General features: G+C 42.2%; 1 protein-coding gene and 1 long non-coding RNA gene across 22 annotated transcripts; one reads left to right on the top strand and one right to left on the bottom strand.

Annotated features, from left to right (window-relative positions):
* The first annotated feature begins 2,086 nt into the window (after positions 1-2,086).
* LOC123096118 (uncharacterized) lies at positions 2,087-9,111 on the top strand. 4 transcript variants are annotated; one of them, XR_006446465.1, is made up of 7 exons: positions 2,087-2,536; positions 2,704-2,793; positions 3,508-3,597; positions 3,882-3,946; positions 5,152-6,236; positions 7,086-7,171; positions 7,532-9,111. It is a non-coding gene; the product is annotated as an uncharacterized lncRNA (long non-coding RNA). The 4 variants fall into 4 exon arrangements; XR_006446466.1 differs by having other exon boundaries at positions 5,152-7,171; positions 7,532-7,578; positions 8,049-9,111; XR_006446464.1 differs by having other exon boundaries at positions 2,089-2,536; positions 5,152-5,301.
* On the bottom strand, positions 9,074-18,290 carry LOC123096116 (pentatricopeptide repeat-containing protein At5g55840). Of its 18 annotated transcripts, XM_044517736.1 has the most exons (11): positions 17,896-18,290; positions 13,725-17,080; positions 12,954-13,031; positions 12,758-12,865; positions 12,573-12,640; positions 12,408-12,486; positions 11,948-12,075; positions 11,764-11,819; positions 10,491-10,652; positions 10,060-10,335; positions 9,128-9,353 (listed from the first exon to the last, which is right to left on the bottom strand). In XM_044517736.1, exons 1-2 carry the CDS (start codon positions 18,035-18,037, stop codon positions 13,782-13,784), a joined length of 3,441 nt encoding a protein of 1,146 aa, XP_044373671.1. In that variant the 5' UTR covers positions 18,038-18,290; the 3' UTR covers positions 9,128-9,353; positions 10,060-10,335; positions 10,491-10,652; positions 11,764-11,819; positions 11,948-12,075; positions 12,408-12,486; positions 12,573-12,640; positions 12,758-12,865; positions 12,954-13,031; positions 13,725-13,781. The 18 variants fall into 18 exon arrangements, with proteins under 18 accessions (XP_044373667.1, XP_044373665.1, XP_044373671.1 ...); XM_044517737.1 differs by having other exon boundaries at positions 11,948-12,078; positions 12,573-12,865; XM_044517733.1 differs by having other exon boundaries at positions 12,573-12,865.
* Between the last annotated feature and the right edge of the window lie 1,297 nt (positions 18,291-19,587).

Below are 19,587 nucleotides of genomic sequence, written 5' to 3'. Positions count from 1 at the left end.
ACCAATATGAGCATCCAGGTTCCGCTATTGGCTATTGACCGGAGACATGTCTCGGTCATGTCTACATAGTTCTCGAACCCGTAGGGTCCGCACGCTTAAAGTTCTATGACGATCGGTATTATGAGTTTATATGTTTTGATGTACCGAAGGTAGTTCGGAGTCCCGGATATGATCACGGACATGACGAGGAGTCTCGAAATGGTCGAGGCGTAAAGATCGATATATTGGACGACTCTATTTGGACATCGGAATGGTTCCGGGTGAATTCGGGAATTTACCGGAGTACCGGGAGGTTACCGGAACCCCCGGTAAGTGTATGGGCCTTATTGGGCCTTAGTGGAATAGAGGAGGAGGAAGCATAGGAGGGGGCGCCCCCCGCAAGCCCAATCCGAATTGGGTGAGAGGGCCGGGCCCCCTTTCCTTCTTCTCTCCCTCCTCTTTCCTACCTCTCCTACTCCCGGTGGGAGTAGGACTCCCTTATGGCACGCCCTAGAGAGCGCCGGCCCTCCCCCTCCTCTACTCCTTTATATACGGGGAGGGAGGCACCCCTTGGAGTCACAACAATTGATCATTGATCTCTTAGCCGTGTGCGGTGCCCCCCTTCACCATAATCCACCACGGTCATATCGTAGCGGTGCTTAGGCGAAGCCCTGCGTCGATAACTTCATCAACATCGTCATCACGCCGTCGTGCTGACGAAACTCTCCCTCGAGCTCTACTGGATCGTGAGTTCGCGGGACGTCACCGAGCTGAACATGTGCTGAACACGGAGGTGTCGTACGTTCAGTACTGAGGATCGGTCGATCGTGAAGACGTACGACTACATCATCCGCGTTGTCATAACGCTTCCGCTTACGGTCTACGAGGGTATGTGGATGACACTCTCCCCTCTCGTTGCTATGCATCACCATGATTCTGCGTGTGCGTAGGATTTTTTTGAAATTACTACGTTCCCCAACACCCCGTTCCGATGGTGTTTCTAGCATCCTCGGAGGGCGTGTGGAGGTTTGTATCCGGCGGATCTCGCGGGATTCAGTCGGTGTTTGTCTTCGGTGGATCCACGTGGATCATGTCTTCGTTCGTCTGAGTTAGTGTGTCTACAAGTTGGATCCTTTCGATCTACGCTTCTCTTCATCGGCAGCGGTTGCTGTTCAGATGCGCTGGTTCTATAGGACCTTAGCACAACGACTTCCTGACTATCTACTACAATAAGGTTTGCCCGACTCCGATGAGGAGGGGCAAAGACGGCGGTGCGCCTTCGGCTCGCTCCAGTGCTTGTAGTCGTCGCTAGGTGGTCTACAGACCTTGATGTATTTTTTATTTCTAGTGTTTCTTTGTACTATCTTGATAGTTGATGAATAGATTGAAAGTTTTCTCAAAAAAATAAAAGAAGGACAAGATGGCTGGCAGAGGTGAGGAGACCGAAAGAATTTCCAGGAGCGGTGGCTGATCTTTTTCGCCCTCAAATCCTAGCACCCGTGGTTTAACCAAGGTTTTAAAACACGATTTTCATGACTTGGCAATGAATAGACATCGGCCTTGGCCAGGCTGAGCTTTGTAAAACCCGATCAGAAAATGCTCAGTCGGTTAAGACCCGTTAAAAACGCCTATTTAATTTTGTATTTAAGGTTTTCATGATAAGTTAACAAACAATTGCAGTATTTAAAACATTTCTAACAGTATATTTTTATGACATGTTTTCGTGGCATATAACATATAATTCCCGCACAAAAACATATTTTGTGTATACAACAAAAACAGTCATAAAAACATGATGTGATTCTCTTCTTCAACTTCCCATTCAACAGTTCCCGGAAAAAAACATTGAACAAAATTGTATACATCCTGATATAAGTATCTAGGGAGAACATGGGCCTCCTCATAGCTCAGCGATTTCTGGCCGTCGGATCTCTTGTTTGATGCGTTTTGGACCGTCCGATCTCGCCTTCGGATGACATCGGCCGTCGGATCGACCCGGTGACACTGCTACAATGAATAGTCCTGCTCGTTCATGCCACCGCCTGTAAAATTGGGTGGCCACCGAGGGCATTCTCGTCATTTCGCACACATCCATATAAAAGCAGCACGCCCGTGGTGAAAACCCTAGCCGCCTCTCTCCTTTCCCACTCCTCGGTCCTCACCCCGACTCCCCTCTCTCTTCCTCCCGCACGCCACCACCCCGATTGAACCCTAGCCGCCGCTCCCCTCCCTCCATCCTTCCCGTCCGCCGCCACGCCATCGCCGCCAGCCGCACGTCGAGCTCGCGCGTCGCGTTGTCTGGGCGAGAGGAATCTGGTGCTTCTCTTCCCAGAGGAGCACGCCGTCGCGCCGTCGATGGAGGAGGCCAGGCGGATCGACGCGAGGAGGCCAACAGGCGGAGGCGCACCTTCGCCACCGGCTGCGCCCTGGGCGACCCCGACATGCTCAAGGGGCCCGGCCAAGTCTGAGGCTAGACGGTGCGCGCGGCCGAGGAGCGCGAGCAGCAGGCACTCGATGCAGCGCTCCCCCGTCACTCCTCCTTCTACGTTCGCTACAGGTGCCCCCCCGTCGCTCCTCCCTCTCCATTGTCAGGAGGGGCTCGGCTGCAGTTCTACTACAGCCCCCCTTCTCTCTCTCTCTCTCTCTCTCTCTCTCTCTCTCTCTCTCTCTCTCTCTCTCTCTCTCTCTCTGACCACCGGTCCACCCATCATCATGGAACTGCAGGAGATGAACATGTTGTGTTGTGACGGAGGAGAAGGGCATGGGATCCGAGCCGATTGCATCTTTGTTCACGGACCTTTGGGTCATCTGCAGGTCAACCCCTCTTCTCCACATACTTTTCAATCTTATTTTAGGGCTAGATGTATGCCGGTATGGCCATGTGGTTTTTTAGGCTCGCTATATTCTGTTTGTCGTGCACGCTGGTATGCAGGCTGGGAAGTGAGGGCCTTCTGTTGTTTTTTCTTGTCTTTGGTAAAAGCCAAAAGTGCTACGGCTTGTTATTGGTGGAGCATATATTTATGCCTCTTCTTATTTGTCTGGATCCTTGGCGGGCGTGTGATTGCAGCTCCTCTGTTGGTGGAGTGTTGGTGTTTTGTTGCTTTAGGTCTAGCTAGGCTCCAAGGAATGGGCTTTCTGGATCTTAGTGCCAGATTTATTCGGTGACATGATTTTGGAGATTTAGTTCAGTTTATAAGATCATGCCATGTGACCTTCAGTATTTATGTCTAGATTAGAGATCATATGCAAATAATCTTTTTCAATGGGTATGGTAATTTACAGTAGATAAATGTTATTAGCTCCATACTGTGGTTATTTCCCATGATTTTTGGGCCTGGTTGGCGTAAATGATATTATCTTACAACTATCCCTTCCTTCCTATAAGTACAATGTCTGTCCAGATCTTGTACTAAGCCATTAATTATGAAGAATTACCTTTGGAGAAATTTACAATTCTTTGTGCTAGCTGGCTTTGCTTATCCAGATTGCATTGACACTCAATCTTGCCTTCTGTTGTTACTAATGCAGGTTGCAAGGTCAGTTTAATGTACTGCAACCAGGATGAATGTGCATAAGTCTGGAATTGAGATTCCCAATATTCACATTGTCGATAACAAGGTACCTAACTATAGTGAAGTCTACTTCTTTTGTCCTTCCATTTTGTTCGCTATTAGCCAACCAACCGGATTTGAATCATTATATGAGTGCAAGGAGATGTCAAGTGTCATGTAAATTGTAATTTCTGTATGGCTTGGTTATTGCAGTTTTTAGTTGGGTTGTGAGCACCTCATCTACTCAACATCAGCTATACTTGATGTGTACTTGCATATATGTATCTGCCGCATATCACCCGATTGACACTAATTTGTTTGTATGCTTTCTTATTTGTTTTGCAAATACAGATCATGGTGTTTATTGCTGACTCGCCTTTCAGCAGGCAGTGGATGCAGATTTCTTGGGTGTTCAGGTAGCTTATTTTACCTCCCCCCTCCTATTTTTTTACTTATGTTTGATGCAATCTTGATAATTGTTTGTTCTCGAATGTGTTCATAGATGGTAGTACAACTTCTGAAAACATTTGATTTCTCCTTTCATAACTGAGTTGTAGGAGATTCTCCATCTACAATTGCAGTGAACTATACGTTGCAGTACGATAAGGGACACGTGGATTTAGATTTGCTAGCAAGAATACATGTGTGAGGAGAAAAAAAACAATCTTGGCTTTAGAGCCACAAGGTGTTGATATAGTTATAGAGATTTCATATTTGTAATTTGATCCCGATATAAACAATAGTGGATGTATGTCCTGTCTTTTATAATGAGAAGTCCTTTCATGTGCAGTGGAAACAAATGATTTTATTAGTATGCCTAATCAAATAGTTTTATATGTAATTTGAACCTGACACTAATCTGGTATCTCCTGCTTGCGATGACTATTAAATTATGGAGTTTCTTTGTTATCTACTCAAGCAGTCAAGCATGTAATCTAAGCAGAATATCATTAAAAGGTCATTGACCCAACAGATTTAACTTAATCTGACCCCCTGTTTCTGCTATATATCCCTATTTTTCTGAACTTAACAACAGAACAACATCATATATTAGATCAGCACACAAGTGAACTGGTAATCATTTTATTCAGATTCTTGGTACCCTTAGTGTAAAATTATTCCTTACTTGTTGGGGATTTGGCGATGTAGTATCTGGTTGATGAAGGATTTTCGACTCCTAAGCTCCACACATTCTCTCCCATGTAAAACAAGCGACCTGGTCAAGTGGTGTAGTAGTTGATGGTCGAGAGCTAAAATCAAGGCACCGTCTTGTTTTAGGATTTGTGTAATCTTTAGATCCACCTTACCATCTCAAGTATTTGCCTGAGCTCTGGTGATTACTCCCAAGGATTACTCCACCAAATACCATTACTGAGGTATCACTGTGTGCCTGCCTGGCTATTCATGTGCAGTACTGCAGTGTGTGGCCTTCTCTGTTCTGTGAAATGCCAGTACTTGTGTTGTGATCCTTGATGGTCTGTCAGCTTCAAAAGTGTCGCATAACTATGAATCTCTGTATCTTGAATATCAACATGTCGTAAACCTGTAACCCTTTGAAACAGGACCTTATGTCTATTGGTCTTACTGATATAAAAGAGAGATTTGGTTTGTGATGATGCAGGAGGGCAGCAGCCTCGATGCGGCGATCAAGTCACTCCTTAGCGCGGATAAGTAGTGACACCTGATCGGCAGCAGGAAGTCCGCTGATCGTCGAGATCTGCTTAATGACCAGATCATCCTCCTCTCCAAGAGGAGGGGCCGGCTCAAGCAGGTACAGCTAGCTCACCACAGCTCGCTCCTCCTCCCTGTTTCTTCTTCGATTGTGTCAAACTTGAGCCTCTAGCTACTATCGCCTAGGGGAGGACTGGGCAGCGATCTTTTTCACAACTGGAGTTCTGCTCTTGCTACCGGGAGATCATGCATGGTTGGGTTTTCACCCAGAACCAAGGGAGTGTGGAGGACTAGAGATGTACTTATGTTTGCCATATCTTTAATTAGATGTAGGAAAGCATAATTTTGTATCGCATTTGTTAGTGGAGGTAGCATCAGAACTCACAAGCAGTCAATTAGCTTATTTTAATTTTGTATACCTGTGCCATTTGTTTAGGGTGCTTAGAGAGTGAACAATACCCTGCCTAAAAAACCAAGCAAAGATGATATGGTTTGGTTTCAGTCTAGCAACTGCCAGTTTAACGAACCCTGGTACTAACCAGGTGCCAATATATAAATAAAATTACTAACATGTATCAGTTCATCATTCCATGTGAATGTTTGTCGACCATCATTGCCTTGGTCAAAAATGTTGTCTTCTTATGAACTGATAAAGCCAAAAAAGAATGTGCGTTGTTGTTGTGCTCACTGCCCAGAAGAAGAATCCAGCCATAGTGAGGTGAGCACAAATAAGAGTTGGGACAGAAAAATGTCGTTGTATTTCCTCTCATGCGACTGGCCAATTTTGTGTGTTTGTTTCATGCCCATAGTCTTGCAGGTTGTATGCGTGTCCGACATTTATATCTGGTTCCTTGTGTCTTTGTTTCATGTTTATTTCGGGCTTTCCTTTGTGGCCTCAAATTAAGTGCATCATTGATTCCATATTGAATAAATGACTGCAGTCTCAGTTTGCACTTTGTTCTGCAACATGAAAATTTAGACTGCTCCTCTTCATCTCCAGCCTCTGGTCCACTGCTACTCTGGTTTTATAAAAAGGTAGATATTGTTCTTTTCCTAGCTCATTGGTACTTATAGCCTTATGGGAGGCTGATTCTTAAATTGGCTAATAAGCAAGGCTTAAATGTAGATGATTGCCCTTTCTCACTCTTTAGCCTTATGGAAAAGACGTCTGTGTGGGCGCATGTCTTGCCATTCAATTAGGATTTAAAGTTAGGATCTCCTCTGATTTATTTACATACGTATCTTCCACTACCTAATCTTTCCCCGTCCTATATGCCATATATAATGCGGTTTGTCTCTGAGACACTTTGAGATGATGCAGCTAATTAACTTTACTTCTACTTGCATGGACCAACATTACCTTTGAAACCGAATCAAGTTCACAATAGATGTAACATATATTACCTATGTTGGGATGAGGTGGTGCACGGCTATTCTCAAACTCTAATACACTGGCTTGTTTTCTTTAAGTGGATGGTAATGATGCAGCTAACTAATTGTACTTCTATTTGTATGAACCATCATTACATTTGAAACTGAATCAAGTCAACAGTAGATGTAAAGGATTTTTTTCTGTCATGTTGTTTGTCAAAATGGTGCATGATACATATCATGCTCATTGATATGCACGTGGTTACAGTTACTGTTCTGATTACAAAAACACCCAGGCTCTCTCATGAGAAATACAAGATAACAAAAAACAGTTGGTTACTTCTCTCCGATTTCACATGGATAGTTGGATTTTGTGGTACATGTGTAGTTTTAGTTCTGGCGTAACTTTGATTTACTCCATGGTTAGTTGTTTGCACACTGTTGGATGCTGAGTTCAGGTAAAAATATCATGCAGTATAAGTAAGAATACTAATGAGCTTTTGCTCATTCTAGGGCTGCAGTGACAACTAAGCATCCGATATATAATAACATCATGCAAGGGGCATGGAGCGTCGATCCAATATCCACCAGCGATGAAGGTATATTTGTACACAATATGTATATGGTACCGTCATCTTGGGCTTCCTCGGACTTCCTGTTTGACCTTTTTGCCTGTTCATATAATGATGTGATTCGACGTGTTGATTGCCTTTCTATCTGCTGGTTTCTTTTCTCTCTTTTTATGATTTGATTTTCAGGAAAATACCACTGTATGATTATATCAGTTTAACTCCAGTTCACATTCTTTACTTTGTCAAGTGCATGCTGTGGTTCATATAATAACTCCATTTCTGGATATTTCACTTTGTCAAGTGCATGTTATGGTTCAGAGCAAAATTTAGTTTCCAATTATAATTCAGTGATGTTCTCACCTTAGATTTTATTTTGCGTAATTGTAGGAAGTGGGGATGGACATCCGTCGATCTGCCGTCCCTGCTTTGTGGAGGTATAATCTTTCATAATGTGTCGCTAACATATCTCTGGAATAAGTTCTTATGTTCAGTACATATAGTCTGGCTGATTATTTTTTAGGGGCCTTCTTTGAAAGGCTTCTACGGACTGTTTGAATTACTGCCTTAGGTTAATAGAATTTGAACATGTGACTTTATCTTAGTGTCAACCATCAAAGGAATTAGTGACCTGTTCTTAATGATATATAGAGGAGTAGGCAGTAGTGCATGGTAATAATAAAAAATGCATCATGTGTGTGTGCAGGACCCATGCCCATGATTCATAATGATTTGGGACAGTCTTAGAAGAAAATTTCCCATTGCTTTCATCCCATTTTGAGTGTTAATTGCAAAGTTCATCTGTTGGTGAAAAGAACCTGTACTCTTCTTTGTTTAGTGCTCTGTCTCCCTACTTTTATGACAGAGAATGGTGTAGGTATACAATAAATGTTCTCTACTCTTGCAGCCCACGTATACTTATTGACAGGGTTTGTCTACACTTATCTTTAAGGCTACAACCTGGAGTCTCATGGGTGTGAAGATGATCTAGGGCATTGCTTTGTTAGGGCATTGCTTTGTTAGGGGTTCACTTATGTACAGGAATGTCATGTTCTTTCCCGTGTACTTCCTCCGTTCCTAAATATAAGTCTTTGTAGAGATTTCACCATGAACCACATACGGATGTATATAGATGCATTTTAAGTGTAGATTCATTCATTTTGTTCCGTACGTAGTCCATCTAGTGGAATCTCTACAAAGACTTATATTTAGGAACGGAGGGAGTAATATATTGTGGTTTTTTTCTACTCAACACCATCTGGACTATGTATTACTGTAACCTGCTCTATGTTTTGGGTCTGGGCACTGGACCATGGTGTTGGACAGGGCACGACGCCCTAAGACCGCTCTTTGGAATTCCAATATACTCGGAGATCGCTAGAAGTGAAAGTTGAGGACCAACATGTATGTTGTATCACGGATGTCCCCCTTCATAGCATTGTTTTATGAAATGCACTGACACTCCGAGAAGGTTGCTCTGAGTATATTTGTTACAACAAAGTATGCTTTGGTATGAAACTTGCCAATGTTGTGTGATTAACCTTGATGTTTAGTACTGAATCATTAATAAGTGTTTACTAACCTCCTTTTTGAGATGTTACCTTTGTAGTGAAGTTGTTTTTGTTATAACTTTAGCCTATGTTGGGTAGCTGCCTTGCTTATATATGGATGTGCTGCAAACTTTGTTTTAGATTAGGACATGTTCGTGCTATTAGTACTAAACTTAATGGAAGTGGTTACCTTTCGTGGTCTCATGACTCAATGTCTTCTATTAGAAGTGAATGTTTCATCCTTCTTTTATTTTGTTATCCTATTTGAATACTTAGCTAAACCATGATTACTACTTGCTTGACCACATCGTTGGGACCGGCACCCTCGCGCCAAGGCGCGTTGCCGATCTAGTAGTTACTAATGTGTTGGGTCAGGACTGAATAAAACAGTCATGAATAAGGTTACGCAGTAGCACAGATAACAATATTTTTATCATACATATGGGCAACAATTGGATGTCTTTAGTGTTCGCTCATACACCATTCCCATGAAAAATTTCTCCTTATCTAGTAAGAACAGATAAAAACCACATCACAGAGGTCTCAATCATACTGTCTTGACTTAGGGCTGGATGAAGCCAATCATGCCTACCTTATGACACCTCTCCTGCAGAAGAAAACATGTGGCTAAGTGGCTAACCATCTCCCACCCAAGTCTTGACCTGCACTAGAAACCAGGATGCACGAACTGAAACCAAGCAATCTAAGCTTAGAACCCGTCGCTGAATTAAGTGGCAGCAGAATGAAAACCAAATATATCATATCTACAAATAAAAGGGAAGTGAGATCACACAAATTACAGCATGCGTCTCCTCAGTCCGTACAAAACTCAAAATCACACGAACTATTAAGCACACAACTGTGTGGGCCACCTGTGTGGCTGTGGGGTTTCATACATTGAGTGTGGTCTATCTGCATCGGTATTTGCCCGGATTTTCACTAATTAACTAGGCAACTATCTTTTGCTTTATTAATTCGATGAGACAAATCTTTTGCTTCCGTTTCGGAAAAAATACAGGAGAATTTATTTTTACTGAAGCTTCTGGTAGGAAGTGCACCACAGGAGAAAAAAAAATGCTTGGAGTGCCATTGGCTATGCCCTATCATCTGCAACTAATCTCTGGTGCACATTTCAAAAATAAAATGAAGTTCTAGCTCCTACAGCACAACAAGTGCTACAAACCTACAACAAGAATTCCCCATCCTAGCTCCAAACAGCTCATCATTAAACTCTTGCTATCAAATACAATTTACTTATTTCATCAAACACATCAATCAAATCTTCAGGCTGTGAATACCTAACTGGCTTGATGGTAAAAAACAACTGAGAATCAATCAAACAGACACTGCAGTCAGCGGAGTACATACCATGGAGTGGAGAAACGAGAAACCCCTCGGCCCGGATAAATTCAGTGCACACCTCCAGCTGCATCCAAACCCATCTGCCGGGAAGGACACCTTGGCATCAAAGCAGACACTTGCCTTTGGGCTGCTATCACAGCTCTAACCAGCTTTATAAAGGTCCCCACGGCTAGGACTCCACCACCCAAGCATAATTGCACAAGAACAACTGAAGCAGCTCTGTCCCAGGCCACTAGGCAGTGACCTCCCCATCACTGCTTCCGTCCTTTTGTAGATAAAGCTCTACAACATTTGTCAATCGCCTTGATCAGCCAGGCCAGGATCACAAGCAATAACATGTGGTAGATGGGAAAACACAAGAGGATCGTCTTTGTGAGCACCAACTGTCCTCCCCTAGTGAGCATGCTAGCCTTCCAGCTAGGGAGTTTGGCAATCACCTTATGTAGGATATTGCAAGTCCTGCTTGCGTAGCGTCCTTAGACAAGGGCATGCCAAGGTAGCTGCAGGGGAACTCCTTGACAACACGAGCTAGACACATGGTCGGAGTTGGAGCGATGAATGAGCATTAGGGCGCATTTGCTCACATACCTCCTCATGAACTACAGATGGTAGGCATTATAAGTCTGTTATTAGTGAAAAGAGGCACATCACAGTTGTCCATATTCTCATAAATTAATTATCAGCAGGCAGCAATACTACATGATGTCATGCAGTGCAACAATCATAGTCATAATTGTTCATATCAGTAAACAAACACTAAGAACAGAAGTTTTAAGAAAACATCATCATCGGCTAAACCCGTCACTTTGTCCATTCATTTCAAAACTATTAGAGCCCTTGGACCTTAGGTTGATACCGTGCCATAGAGGTGCTCTCGGGCCAATGAACCGCCGGCTGGTTTGATGTCGTGCTATTAGCTTGCTGTTGTTAGGGAAGGGTAATGGATGTAGGAAATTGAAGGGGGATTCAGGCCTAAGAATTTGTTTATTGATAGCTTGGCTAGATCACCCGTGGCTGCCTCTATTTATAGCGGATGGCCTTGCACGTGAAACTCCAACTAGAACAGACTTTTTCCTAAACATGTTAATGAATTACCTACTCTTGCAACAATCCAAACTTGATAATCATTCTTGATCTGATCCAACAGGTTACCAATCCTAACTGGATCTTATGACTTGTGTCCTACTCCAACCAATTACCAATTCCTAGCCACGTAGTAAGTGGACTTCACGCCTCTGGTAGGGAATTCCCCACATGACAAAAGCTGTCATCCATTTATAATATTCTTGCACAACAACAACAAAGCCTTTAGTCCCAAACAAGTTGGGGTAGGCTAGAGGTGAAACTCATAAGATCTCGCGACCAACTCATGGCTCTGGCACATGGATAGCAAGCTTCAACACACCCCTGTCCATAGCTAGTTCTTTGGTGATACTCCAATCCTTCAGGTCTCTCTTAACGGACTCCTCCCATGTCAAATTCGGTCTACATATTTTCTCAAACGCATATCAGTTATAAAAAATAAGGGATCAAAAGTATAAACAGGTAAAAGGTAAGATAATTACCAACGAACTAAATCTCTAACTCAAGAAATTAACCTCCATGGAGGCTTGCATAATGGGAACAGGTCTTGCTGTTGCAAAGTTGATTTATTCGAGAGTGACATGCCCTGGGTCCAAAGGAAAGACCTCTCTCATCTCCTGAACGTACCTGTATCCTTGTCCTTGATGAAGTGAGATAATCATGTTTTCCGTACTGATCTTTTCCTGCAAGAGAAATCCCGGTTAGCGATACTTGTTCATATAAGAGGAACAATCATAATTTCGTCTCTAAGATTCAAAGCATTCTTGATATCTGCCCACAGTTCAGATGGGAAATTTGATTTTTCATTTACCTACGCATGGCTACCATCATCTTAGTCTTGCTTTTTTCTTAAATTATGACACCAAAGTCTTCATCTTCTATATTTATTTAAATCTCAGTGTCATCAACAAATATAAGCATCCCCATCAGACTATGAACCTGCTGCATTGCAACAACACAAAATAATTGTAATTAAAAATCACAGGAAGGATATCAGAAGACACCAAAAATAGTATCAACCCACCATGACTACAACCTATGAAATTATCGATGAGCTTCATTAAAGCTTCTTGACCCATAAAATTCAATGATGCCTAATTAGAGACAGGTTGTGCTATCGCAGTGTTTGGCCTAACTAAAACAACTCTGAGCAATTTTACTTGCAAGTGCACCAGGTTATGCATCAGTAAAATCCTCAATGTTTTCATCATGCAAAACACTATATACTGTGAAGCATAAAGGTGTAAAAAAACTAAGATCGATACTTTTACCTTATATGCTTTAAAACCTGAGAACATGATAAGACATTGTATTCAGGAGTCGGGAGGCTGGACTGAAATCTCTAAATTGCTGAAGAAAATATGTTTTAAACATATATGGATTATCAATTGATAAAAACGGACATCAAATTATCAGACTGAAATTGTTAACCGCACTTGTTCCATCCTTCCCACCCAGATGTTCAAGTGTGCCTGGATGCACATATTTCCACCTGACAAGCATGCTAATTGGTGCAAACAAAGTTAATTATCTGTTTAGCCAATATCAGTTGTGTGTGGCTTTGTGCAAATAAAAAATCATTCTATCTCCACAGATCACCTTCATAAAGAGAAATTGGTACCTCAGTAGTTTTTTTTTTTTGCATATGTACAAAATAGGACCATTAATTTTAGCCCAGGAACTTGCGCCAGAAATTTGCATGAAAAGTTGAAAACCAAAATATCCTAATCTGAAATAGCACAACAAATAGTAACCACCGAGCAGTGCCTCAATAATTAAAGTAGCACTACATACATTGCTAAACCTGCTTTACTGACCTGATATGCATACACAACTTAGGCCCAATATACATGAGTCGCAATGCAAACTGACACAAATGGACAACGAGAGGTCACCTGAAAAGCACAAGAACCAACAAACAATTAGATTTCCAGAACAGATTATAAACAAGCACCACAAACAATCAGAACTGAAAAACAGCGTCTAAAGAAGTTGAAAGGGGTCAATAGAAGAGAACCCCACCTAAGAAGTTTTCAGTCTGGTTGCAATGTGATCAATAGAAAAAGACTGGACCATGTGCGACTTTATTTTGGAAGTTAACTTTGTGCAATGAAAATAACTATCTGTGCCATGGATCAAGAGGCTACCATTTTTCTGAACCAAAAACTGTATGCGAGGCCTGGAGCAGTAATCAAGAGGCTACCTGCTTATCTGCGACCACTCCCATCTCTATGCATATCTATGGGTACCTGCTTATCTATAACCACTCACAAGTCAAAACCTCATTAACACTCAATTGCCTCCCCTCCAGACTCCAGTTCAACACATGGGATGTTTCTTACAATCTAGTTTCAGTGTTTTATTATAAACCCTTTTTCAGCAAATACCAATGGATTATAAAGAAAATAAACAATGTTATGACAAATAGGGCAGAGGAAAATCATAATACGACACCCCACTAATTGTCGGAGACACAGGATAATTCAAAATATCTAAAAAAAGGAACCCTCAATGATTGAGCAATGAGCACCATGAAATAAGGTTTCACAGGCAGAAGCCAGAAAAGGTACCCTTAGTTTTGTACCTACCATATTGATCAAACATACCACTTCCTTTGAAGTAGAAAAAGTTGATTTAAGAGGATATCAGTCTTCAGCAGCTTCATGCATGGATTCATGATCTGCATGTAATAGTTCGACCTCATTCTTAGAAGTTATTTCTTTTCTGCAATTTCTTATAATGTTTAACCTTCTCATTGCATTCTCCATCCTCCATTCGAGAATTTGATCCTTATATGAGGGAACAAAGCCCCTATCCTCTATATCATTCAGTAGTTTCTGTCCTTCCAATATTCTGCCTGTTGCACAGATAGCCCCAATCATTGTGGTGTATGTTGTAATGTTCGGCCGAAGTTGCTTAGATTTCATCTCTTCATAAAGATCTAATGCATCAGAAACACACTGGTTGTTGCATAAACCTGTGATTAGAACATTATAAGTGACTACATCAATCTTCAATCCATACAACTCCATTGACCCTTTGAGGTGCAGAGCATCCGCAATCTTGCCTTCTTTACAGAGACCATGCATTAGGGTAGTGAAAGTAGCAATTGTTGGCACCATTCCAGCACGTATTATGCTACAGAAAACTATGATACCCTCTTCAACCTTTCCACATTTACTAAGGCCTCTAACAATTGAGCTTTCAGCAACTTCAGCTGGCACAACACCAAGAGCTGCCATTTCCTCTTTCAGCCTGAATGCTCCATTGATGTCCCCAAGCCTGCATTTTGCATTGATTAACGCAATATAGTGTGTATGATTCGGTTCAAGTCCACTCTCGACCATGTCACGTAAAACATCACAACTCTGCTGCAGCCAATTTTTCCTGATCAATCCATTTATCATGGCACTGTATGCTTTACTGCTAGGTGACATATATAACCGCTTCATGCAGTTGAAGAGCTGTAAAGCATTGGACATCCTAGATTTCTCACTACATACAGTTATGAGTACATCAAATGTTAATCTATCCGGATAAATGCGTTCTAAGACCATCTTGTCCAAGAACTTAATCGCAATTTCAGTCATACCATGTTTTGAAAATCCATGGATAAGCAAACGATATGTCACATTGTTTGGCCTAATCCCTTTCCTTACCATATCTTTGTATAGATAAACAGATCTTGACAAATGTCCCTTCTTGATGTGCCCATGCATAAGAATGTTATAGCTGGCTGGGTTTGGATAAACCTCATTATGATGCATATCCCGAATCGTCATATCTACTTTATGTATCATTCCTGCCTTTAGGTACCCGTTCATCATTGAGTTGTAGGCAATACAATCTGCATACATACCTTCCTTGCATATGATCTCCTGGAACAGGTAAGAAGCAACCTTAACTTGGCCTTCCTTGATCAAGCCATTCAACAAACAGGTATATGTAACAATATCAGGGACAAACCCTTTCTCCAACATCATCTGCAACAGGATGATTGCAGGAACAATTTTGCCTTTTCTGCAAAAACCACTAAGAAGAACAGTGTAAGTATGGATGTCAGGTAGAAAGTTACTTGTAACCATTTTCTCACATAAATCCAGAGCTTCATCTAGAGTTCCGTCTTTGCAAATCCCCAGAAGTAATGCATTGAAGGTTTCCTGATCAATGGCATAAGGTATGTCAACAAGGCAGGCCATGAACTCCTTTGCTTGTACCAAGTAGCCGCCCTTGCATAACCCTCTAAGCAAATTCCTATATGTGTCAACATTTGGAGAACAACCATATCTATGCATATTATCATACACTGAGAATGCCTCATGCATATTACCTCTGGTGCAGTAAAAGTCTATTATACAGTTGAAAGAGGCAACATCAAATGATATCTTCATCCTAGACATGTATTGTTTAAATTGCTCAGCCTGTGTAACCATTCCTTCTCGATACAGTGCACATAACAATGTATTGTGGATGAATGAATTGGCAGCTAGGCCCCTCCGATAGATATCCACAAAATACTTTAGTGCTTCTCCGACATACCCAGCCTTGCAACAATAGCAAACTAGAGTTGTATAAAGAACCTCATTAGGCAAAACTCCTGTTTTTTGCATCCTTGACAAAATCTCTTTTGTTTCGTCCAACTTACCCATCTTGCACATACCATTGATCAATGCTGAATAAGTAACAACATCTGGATTGATCCCAACCACAAGCATACTCTTTAAAATTTGCTTGGCTTTAGAAACCACTCCTAGCTGACAGAAACCATCAATCAGGATAGTATACATAGTCCTATTGATTGCTGTGCCTCTTGCTTTCATATCTTCAATAAGATTCAGTGCATGTCCCGGCATGGAAGCTTTGCAATAACCATTCAGCATTGCACTATAAGTTAGTTCACTTGGTTTCACACCAGCAACTTGCATTTCATACAGAACTCGTAAAGCTTCACCAGTTACCCCACTTCGGCAGTACCCATCAATCAAGGTAGTGTAAGTAGCTAGGCTTGGCTTCAAGCTCTGTTTCAGCATTTCATTGAAGATATAGATAGCAAGTTTCATCTTACCTTCATCGAAAAATCCTTTGATCAAAGTATTATATGTACACTCATCAGGTGATAAGTTATTTCCCCTCATTTTTTTGAGCAAAAGGTAAGCACGCGTACTCCTCTTCATTTTGCATAACTTATCAATCATGATGTTATAAGTATATACATCTGCCTCTACACCATTCTTCTCCATATCTTCTAAGACACGCATGGCAGCCTTGAACCTTCCCTTCTTAACATACCAGTAAAGTATTGTGTTATAAGTAACAACGTTTGATATGGACCGACTCTTCATCTTTTGTAGCATAAGATTAGCCTTTCCAAGGTTACCATCAAGGCAAAAATAATTCAGTACAATATTACAAGTGGTGACATCCAATGGGAACTTCCGGGCCAAGCTCTCTTTTAAGAAGAACCAAACATGTTTTGATTCCCCAACTTCCACAAGAGCATTAAGGACAGCATTGCAGGTGTGAGTTGAAGCCTTAAATCCACAGTTATCCATCAACAAAATTGCCTTACTTGCATCAACAACTTTTCTTTCCTTCAGATATGCATTGATAAGAAGGTCAAAAACCATGGGATTGGAATCACAACGCGAGATGGTTCGGAGAAGGGAGCTAAATATAGCAGAGCAAGAGAAGCCCGCCATGGCAAGATGCTTCAGCACTGACATTGCTTGTGAATGCATTTGAGCTTGGATGAGGATATGAGCAGCCAGGCAGTAAACATGAGTGATTCGCTCCAAACCTGATTGTTGCACAATAGAACCCAGTATCTTCAAGGCTAGCTTTCCATGAACCTTGTCAAGCTTCCCAAACTTGTACGCCATGTGATTCAAGGTCTCCCAGTGATGCATAGTTAGGACACTGATGATGCTATTCTCAACTCCATGAGCTGAAAGAGATCATCAAATCAATACGACAACAACAAAATGATGCAACGTCAAAAGAGCCAAAACTGCATCGGCATCGAGTACTTCTAGTATTGCAGATGAGAAGCAACCAATAAAAGTGAAACAAGTTAAATATGCAAAGAATCAGCTGAAGCCAACAAATATGTATTGACATCCTAGAAAGCTGTGGGGGCTTGTATCACTTAAGCAATGTAGCTCATTTTGGTAAATGCCGACAAGAAATCAACCAAGTTGTCGATTAAAATGCCATCACCAAGTAATTAACTTAAGCAGGAGCATATACAAAACTGATGAATGTATCGTAACAGTTTAATACACATTACCACAAGCAACTGATGTGCATTAGTAAGTCTAATACAGAGATATTTTACACTCAGGCATAGTAATTGAACTGAAGGGAGTAGCTAAAATTTATCGTAATTCTGAGGATTGCGTGGCTCCACAGTTTCCAGTTATTCAGAATTTACAAAATTGACAGAACTCAATAACGAAGGATCTACAATGGCAAGCAAACTAAATTTATGTGATGTCAGGACTAGTTCTTCTAGAACAACCAAGGCAGGAGATATCTTTCAATTATAGTGGGTACTAGTATCTTAGCTGTAGATTCCACGCATTTCAATATGTGCAAACTTTGACATACCCTTGCGAACTAGGGTGAAACAGTGAAATCAGGATAAAGCTAATACACTAACTCGCATTTCGACAAACAGCTTCAGTGCATCCCACCAATCAGACGCGATACACAGAACAGAACAGAAATTGGATTCCTTCAGTCGAGAAGGTTTTTAGTTACCTCTGGCGGCGGCGCCAATCCTGGTGTGGGCCGGCTGCCTGGAGCGGGAGGGGAGGCGAGAGGAGTAGAGCGCGTGGGAGGCCGCCGCTTTGGAGTCGAGGATCCTGCGGCGGTACGAGGAGGACGCCAGGGACGACGACATGGCGAGCGCAGCCGAAGCCACTCCAAGAGTCAAGTGAAGGTGCGGCTGGCGTGGCGGGCGGCGCTAGATAGGCCGGCTCGGCGTCCGCGTTGGCGCGCAGCGCGGGTGGAGAGGAGGCGGCGGCGCTGGCACGCAGACGCAGTGCGGAGAGAGGCGCGGCTCCTCACTCAGCGCAAACAGGGGGAGTGGTTCCGTTCCGCAGCCGTTGTTCCTGGGGCTGCTGGGCCGGTTGTGCTTTCTCCCACGTTCTTGGGACTGGGAGTGTATTGCACTATGCATTGTAGCTCTCCAATGCCACACACCCCTATATAAAAATAGCACTAAAATAAATATCAGATTTTTAAAAAAAAATTCTGAAATTTTGGGATATGAAACCTGAGTGCCCGTTATACACCCGTGTTCGTTTTCGTGGGGAACCGATGCCCATGGTATCCGCAGCGTAGAAATTACTGGCATTGTCACGATCACTCATTTCCCACAAAACTGCGCACGTGTGTACAACAAGCACCCAAGTTTCACAATCCAAAATTTCAGAGTTTTTTGAATTATCCTAATATGTTTTTCAATATTATTTTCATATAGGGTGTGTGGCGCCCGAGAGCCACAAATCCTCATGGTTGCGTATTTCATCATCGGAATTTGCACATGTGTAACATACATTCATATGAACATGTGAAATTGTTTTTGGAATTTTTTACAACTTCAAAATATTATTATTTTGACGCTATTCAAAATATAGGGCTCCAATGCACCCGTCCACCAAAGTGACTTTTTGTTGTTTTTAGTCGTCTTAGTAGCATTCATTTTCTCAACAAGACGATCAGGCGATGACTGCAGCGTACATGTGTGTAAATTGGCATAATGAAATAATTAAAGGTCAAGAACGAAAGATTTATCGCTCAAGCAACCTCAATCTTATTACTTCTAATTTCCTGACTGTATGATGAAGTTCCAAGATTTGTACTTTCTTTTCGAGATGGAAAAATATATCATGTATAATTTTTAAACCATCATCATATGATGATGTATAGTAACAGAAAAAAATGCACCTATGCCACTAATGCTCGTGGCTGACTTTAGAGTGGTACTTGGGTTGCAAATAGGGGTATGGAGATGGTACTTGGAAGTGGCCAGTGCTCACGGCCCAATGTAGAATTGGCCAAGAGAGCTTTAGATCTAGATTTGCCAGGAAGCCACGAGCTTGTCACATTACCATGTCATGACGCGTTGAGAGGATAAGGCGACCACACATGTTGAAGTTGGCAGACTAATTGTAGATGCACGCTCGATGCACTCACATTGATAGGGGCGCACACCACTGAGCAAGAGGGACTAGATAGTGGTGTTGGCCACGCGGTGGAGCTTGGTGGTGGCGGGAGGGGAAGGAGGATGGAGTTGAGGGGGATATGGTGAGGAAATTAAGATGAAATATGAGGAGAGATGGGGTGTGACAACACACATGCTAGGATTATGGCACGGGTAGTACTTTGGGGTTTAAATAGTTGAACTTCACTAAAGAGCGATAATTTGGCTCACGGGCACCATGCAGT

This window comes from Triticum aestivum, chromosome 4D (genome assembly GCF_018294505.1).
Source record: "Triticum aestivum cultivar Chinese Spring chromosome 4D, IWGSC CS RefSeq v2.1, whole genome shotgun sequence".
Lineage (NCBI taxonomy): Eukaryota > Viridiplantae > Streptophyta > Magnoliopsida > Poales > Poaceae > Triticum > Triticum aestivum.
The sequence above is the reverse complement of the archived record's forward strand: the minus strand, read 5'-3'. Positions and strand labels throughout refer to the sequence as shown.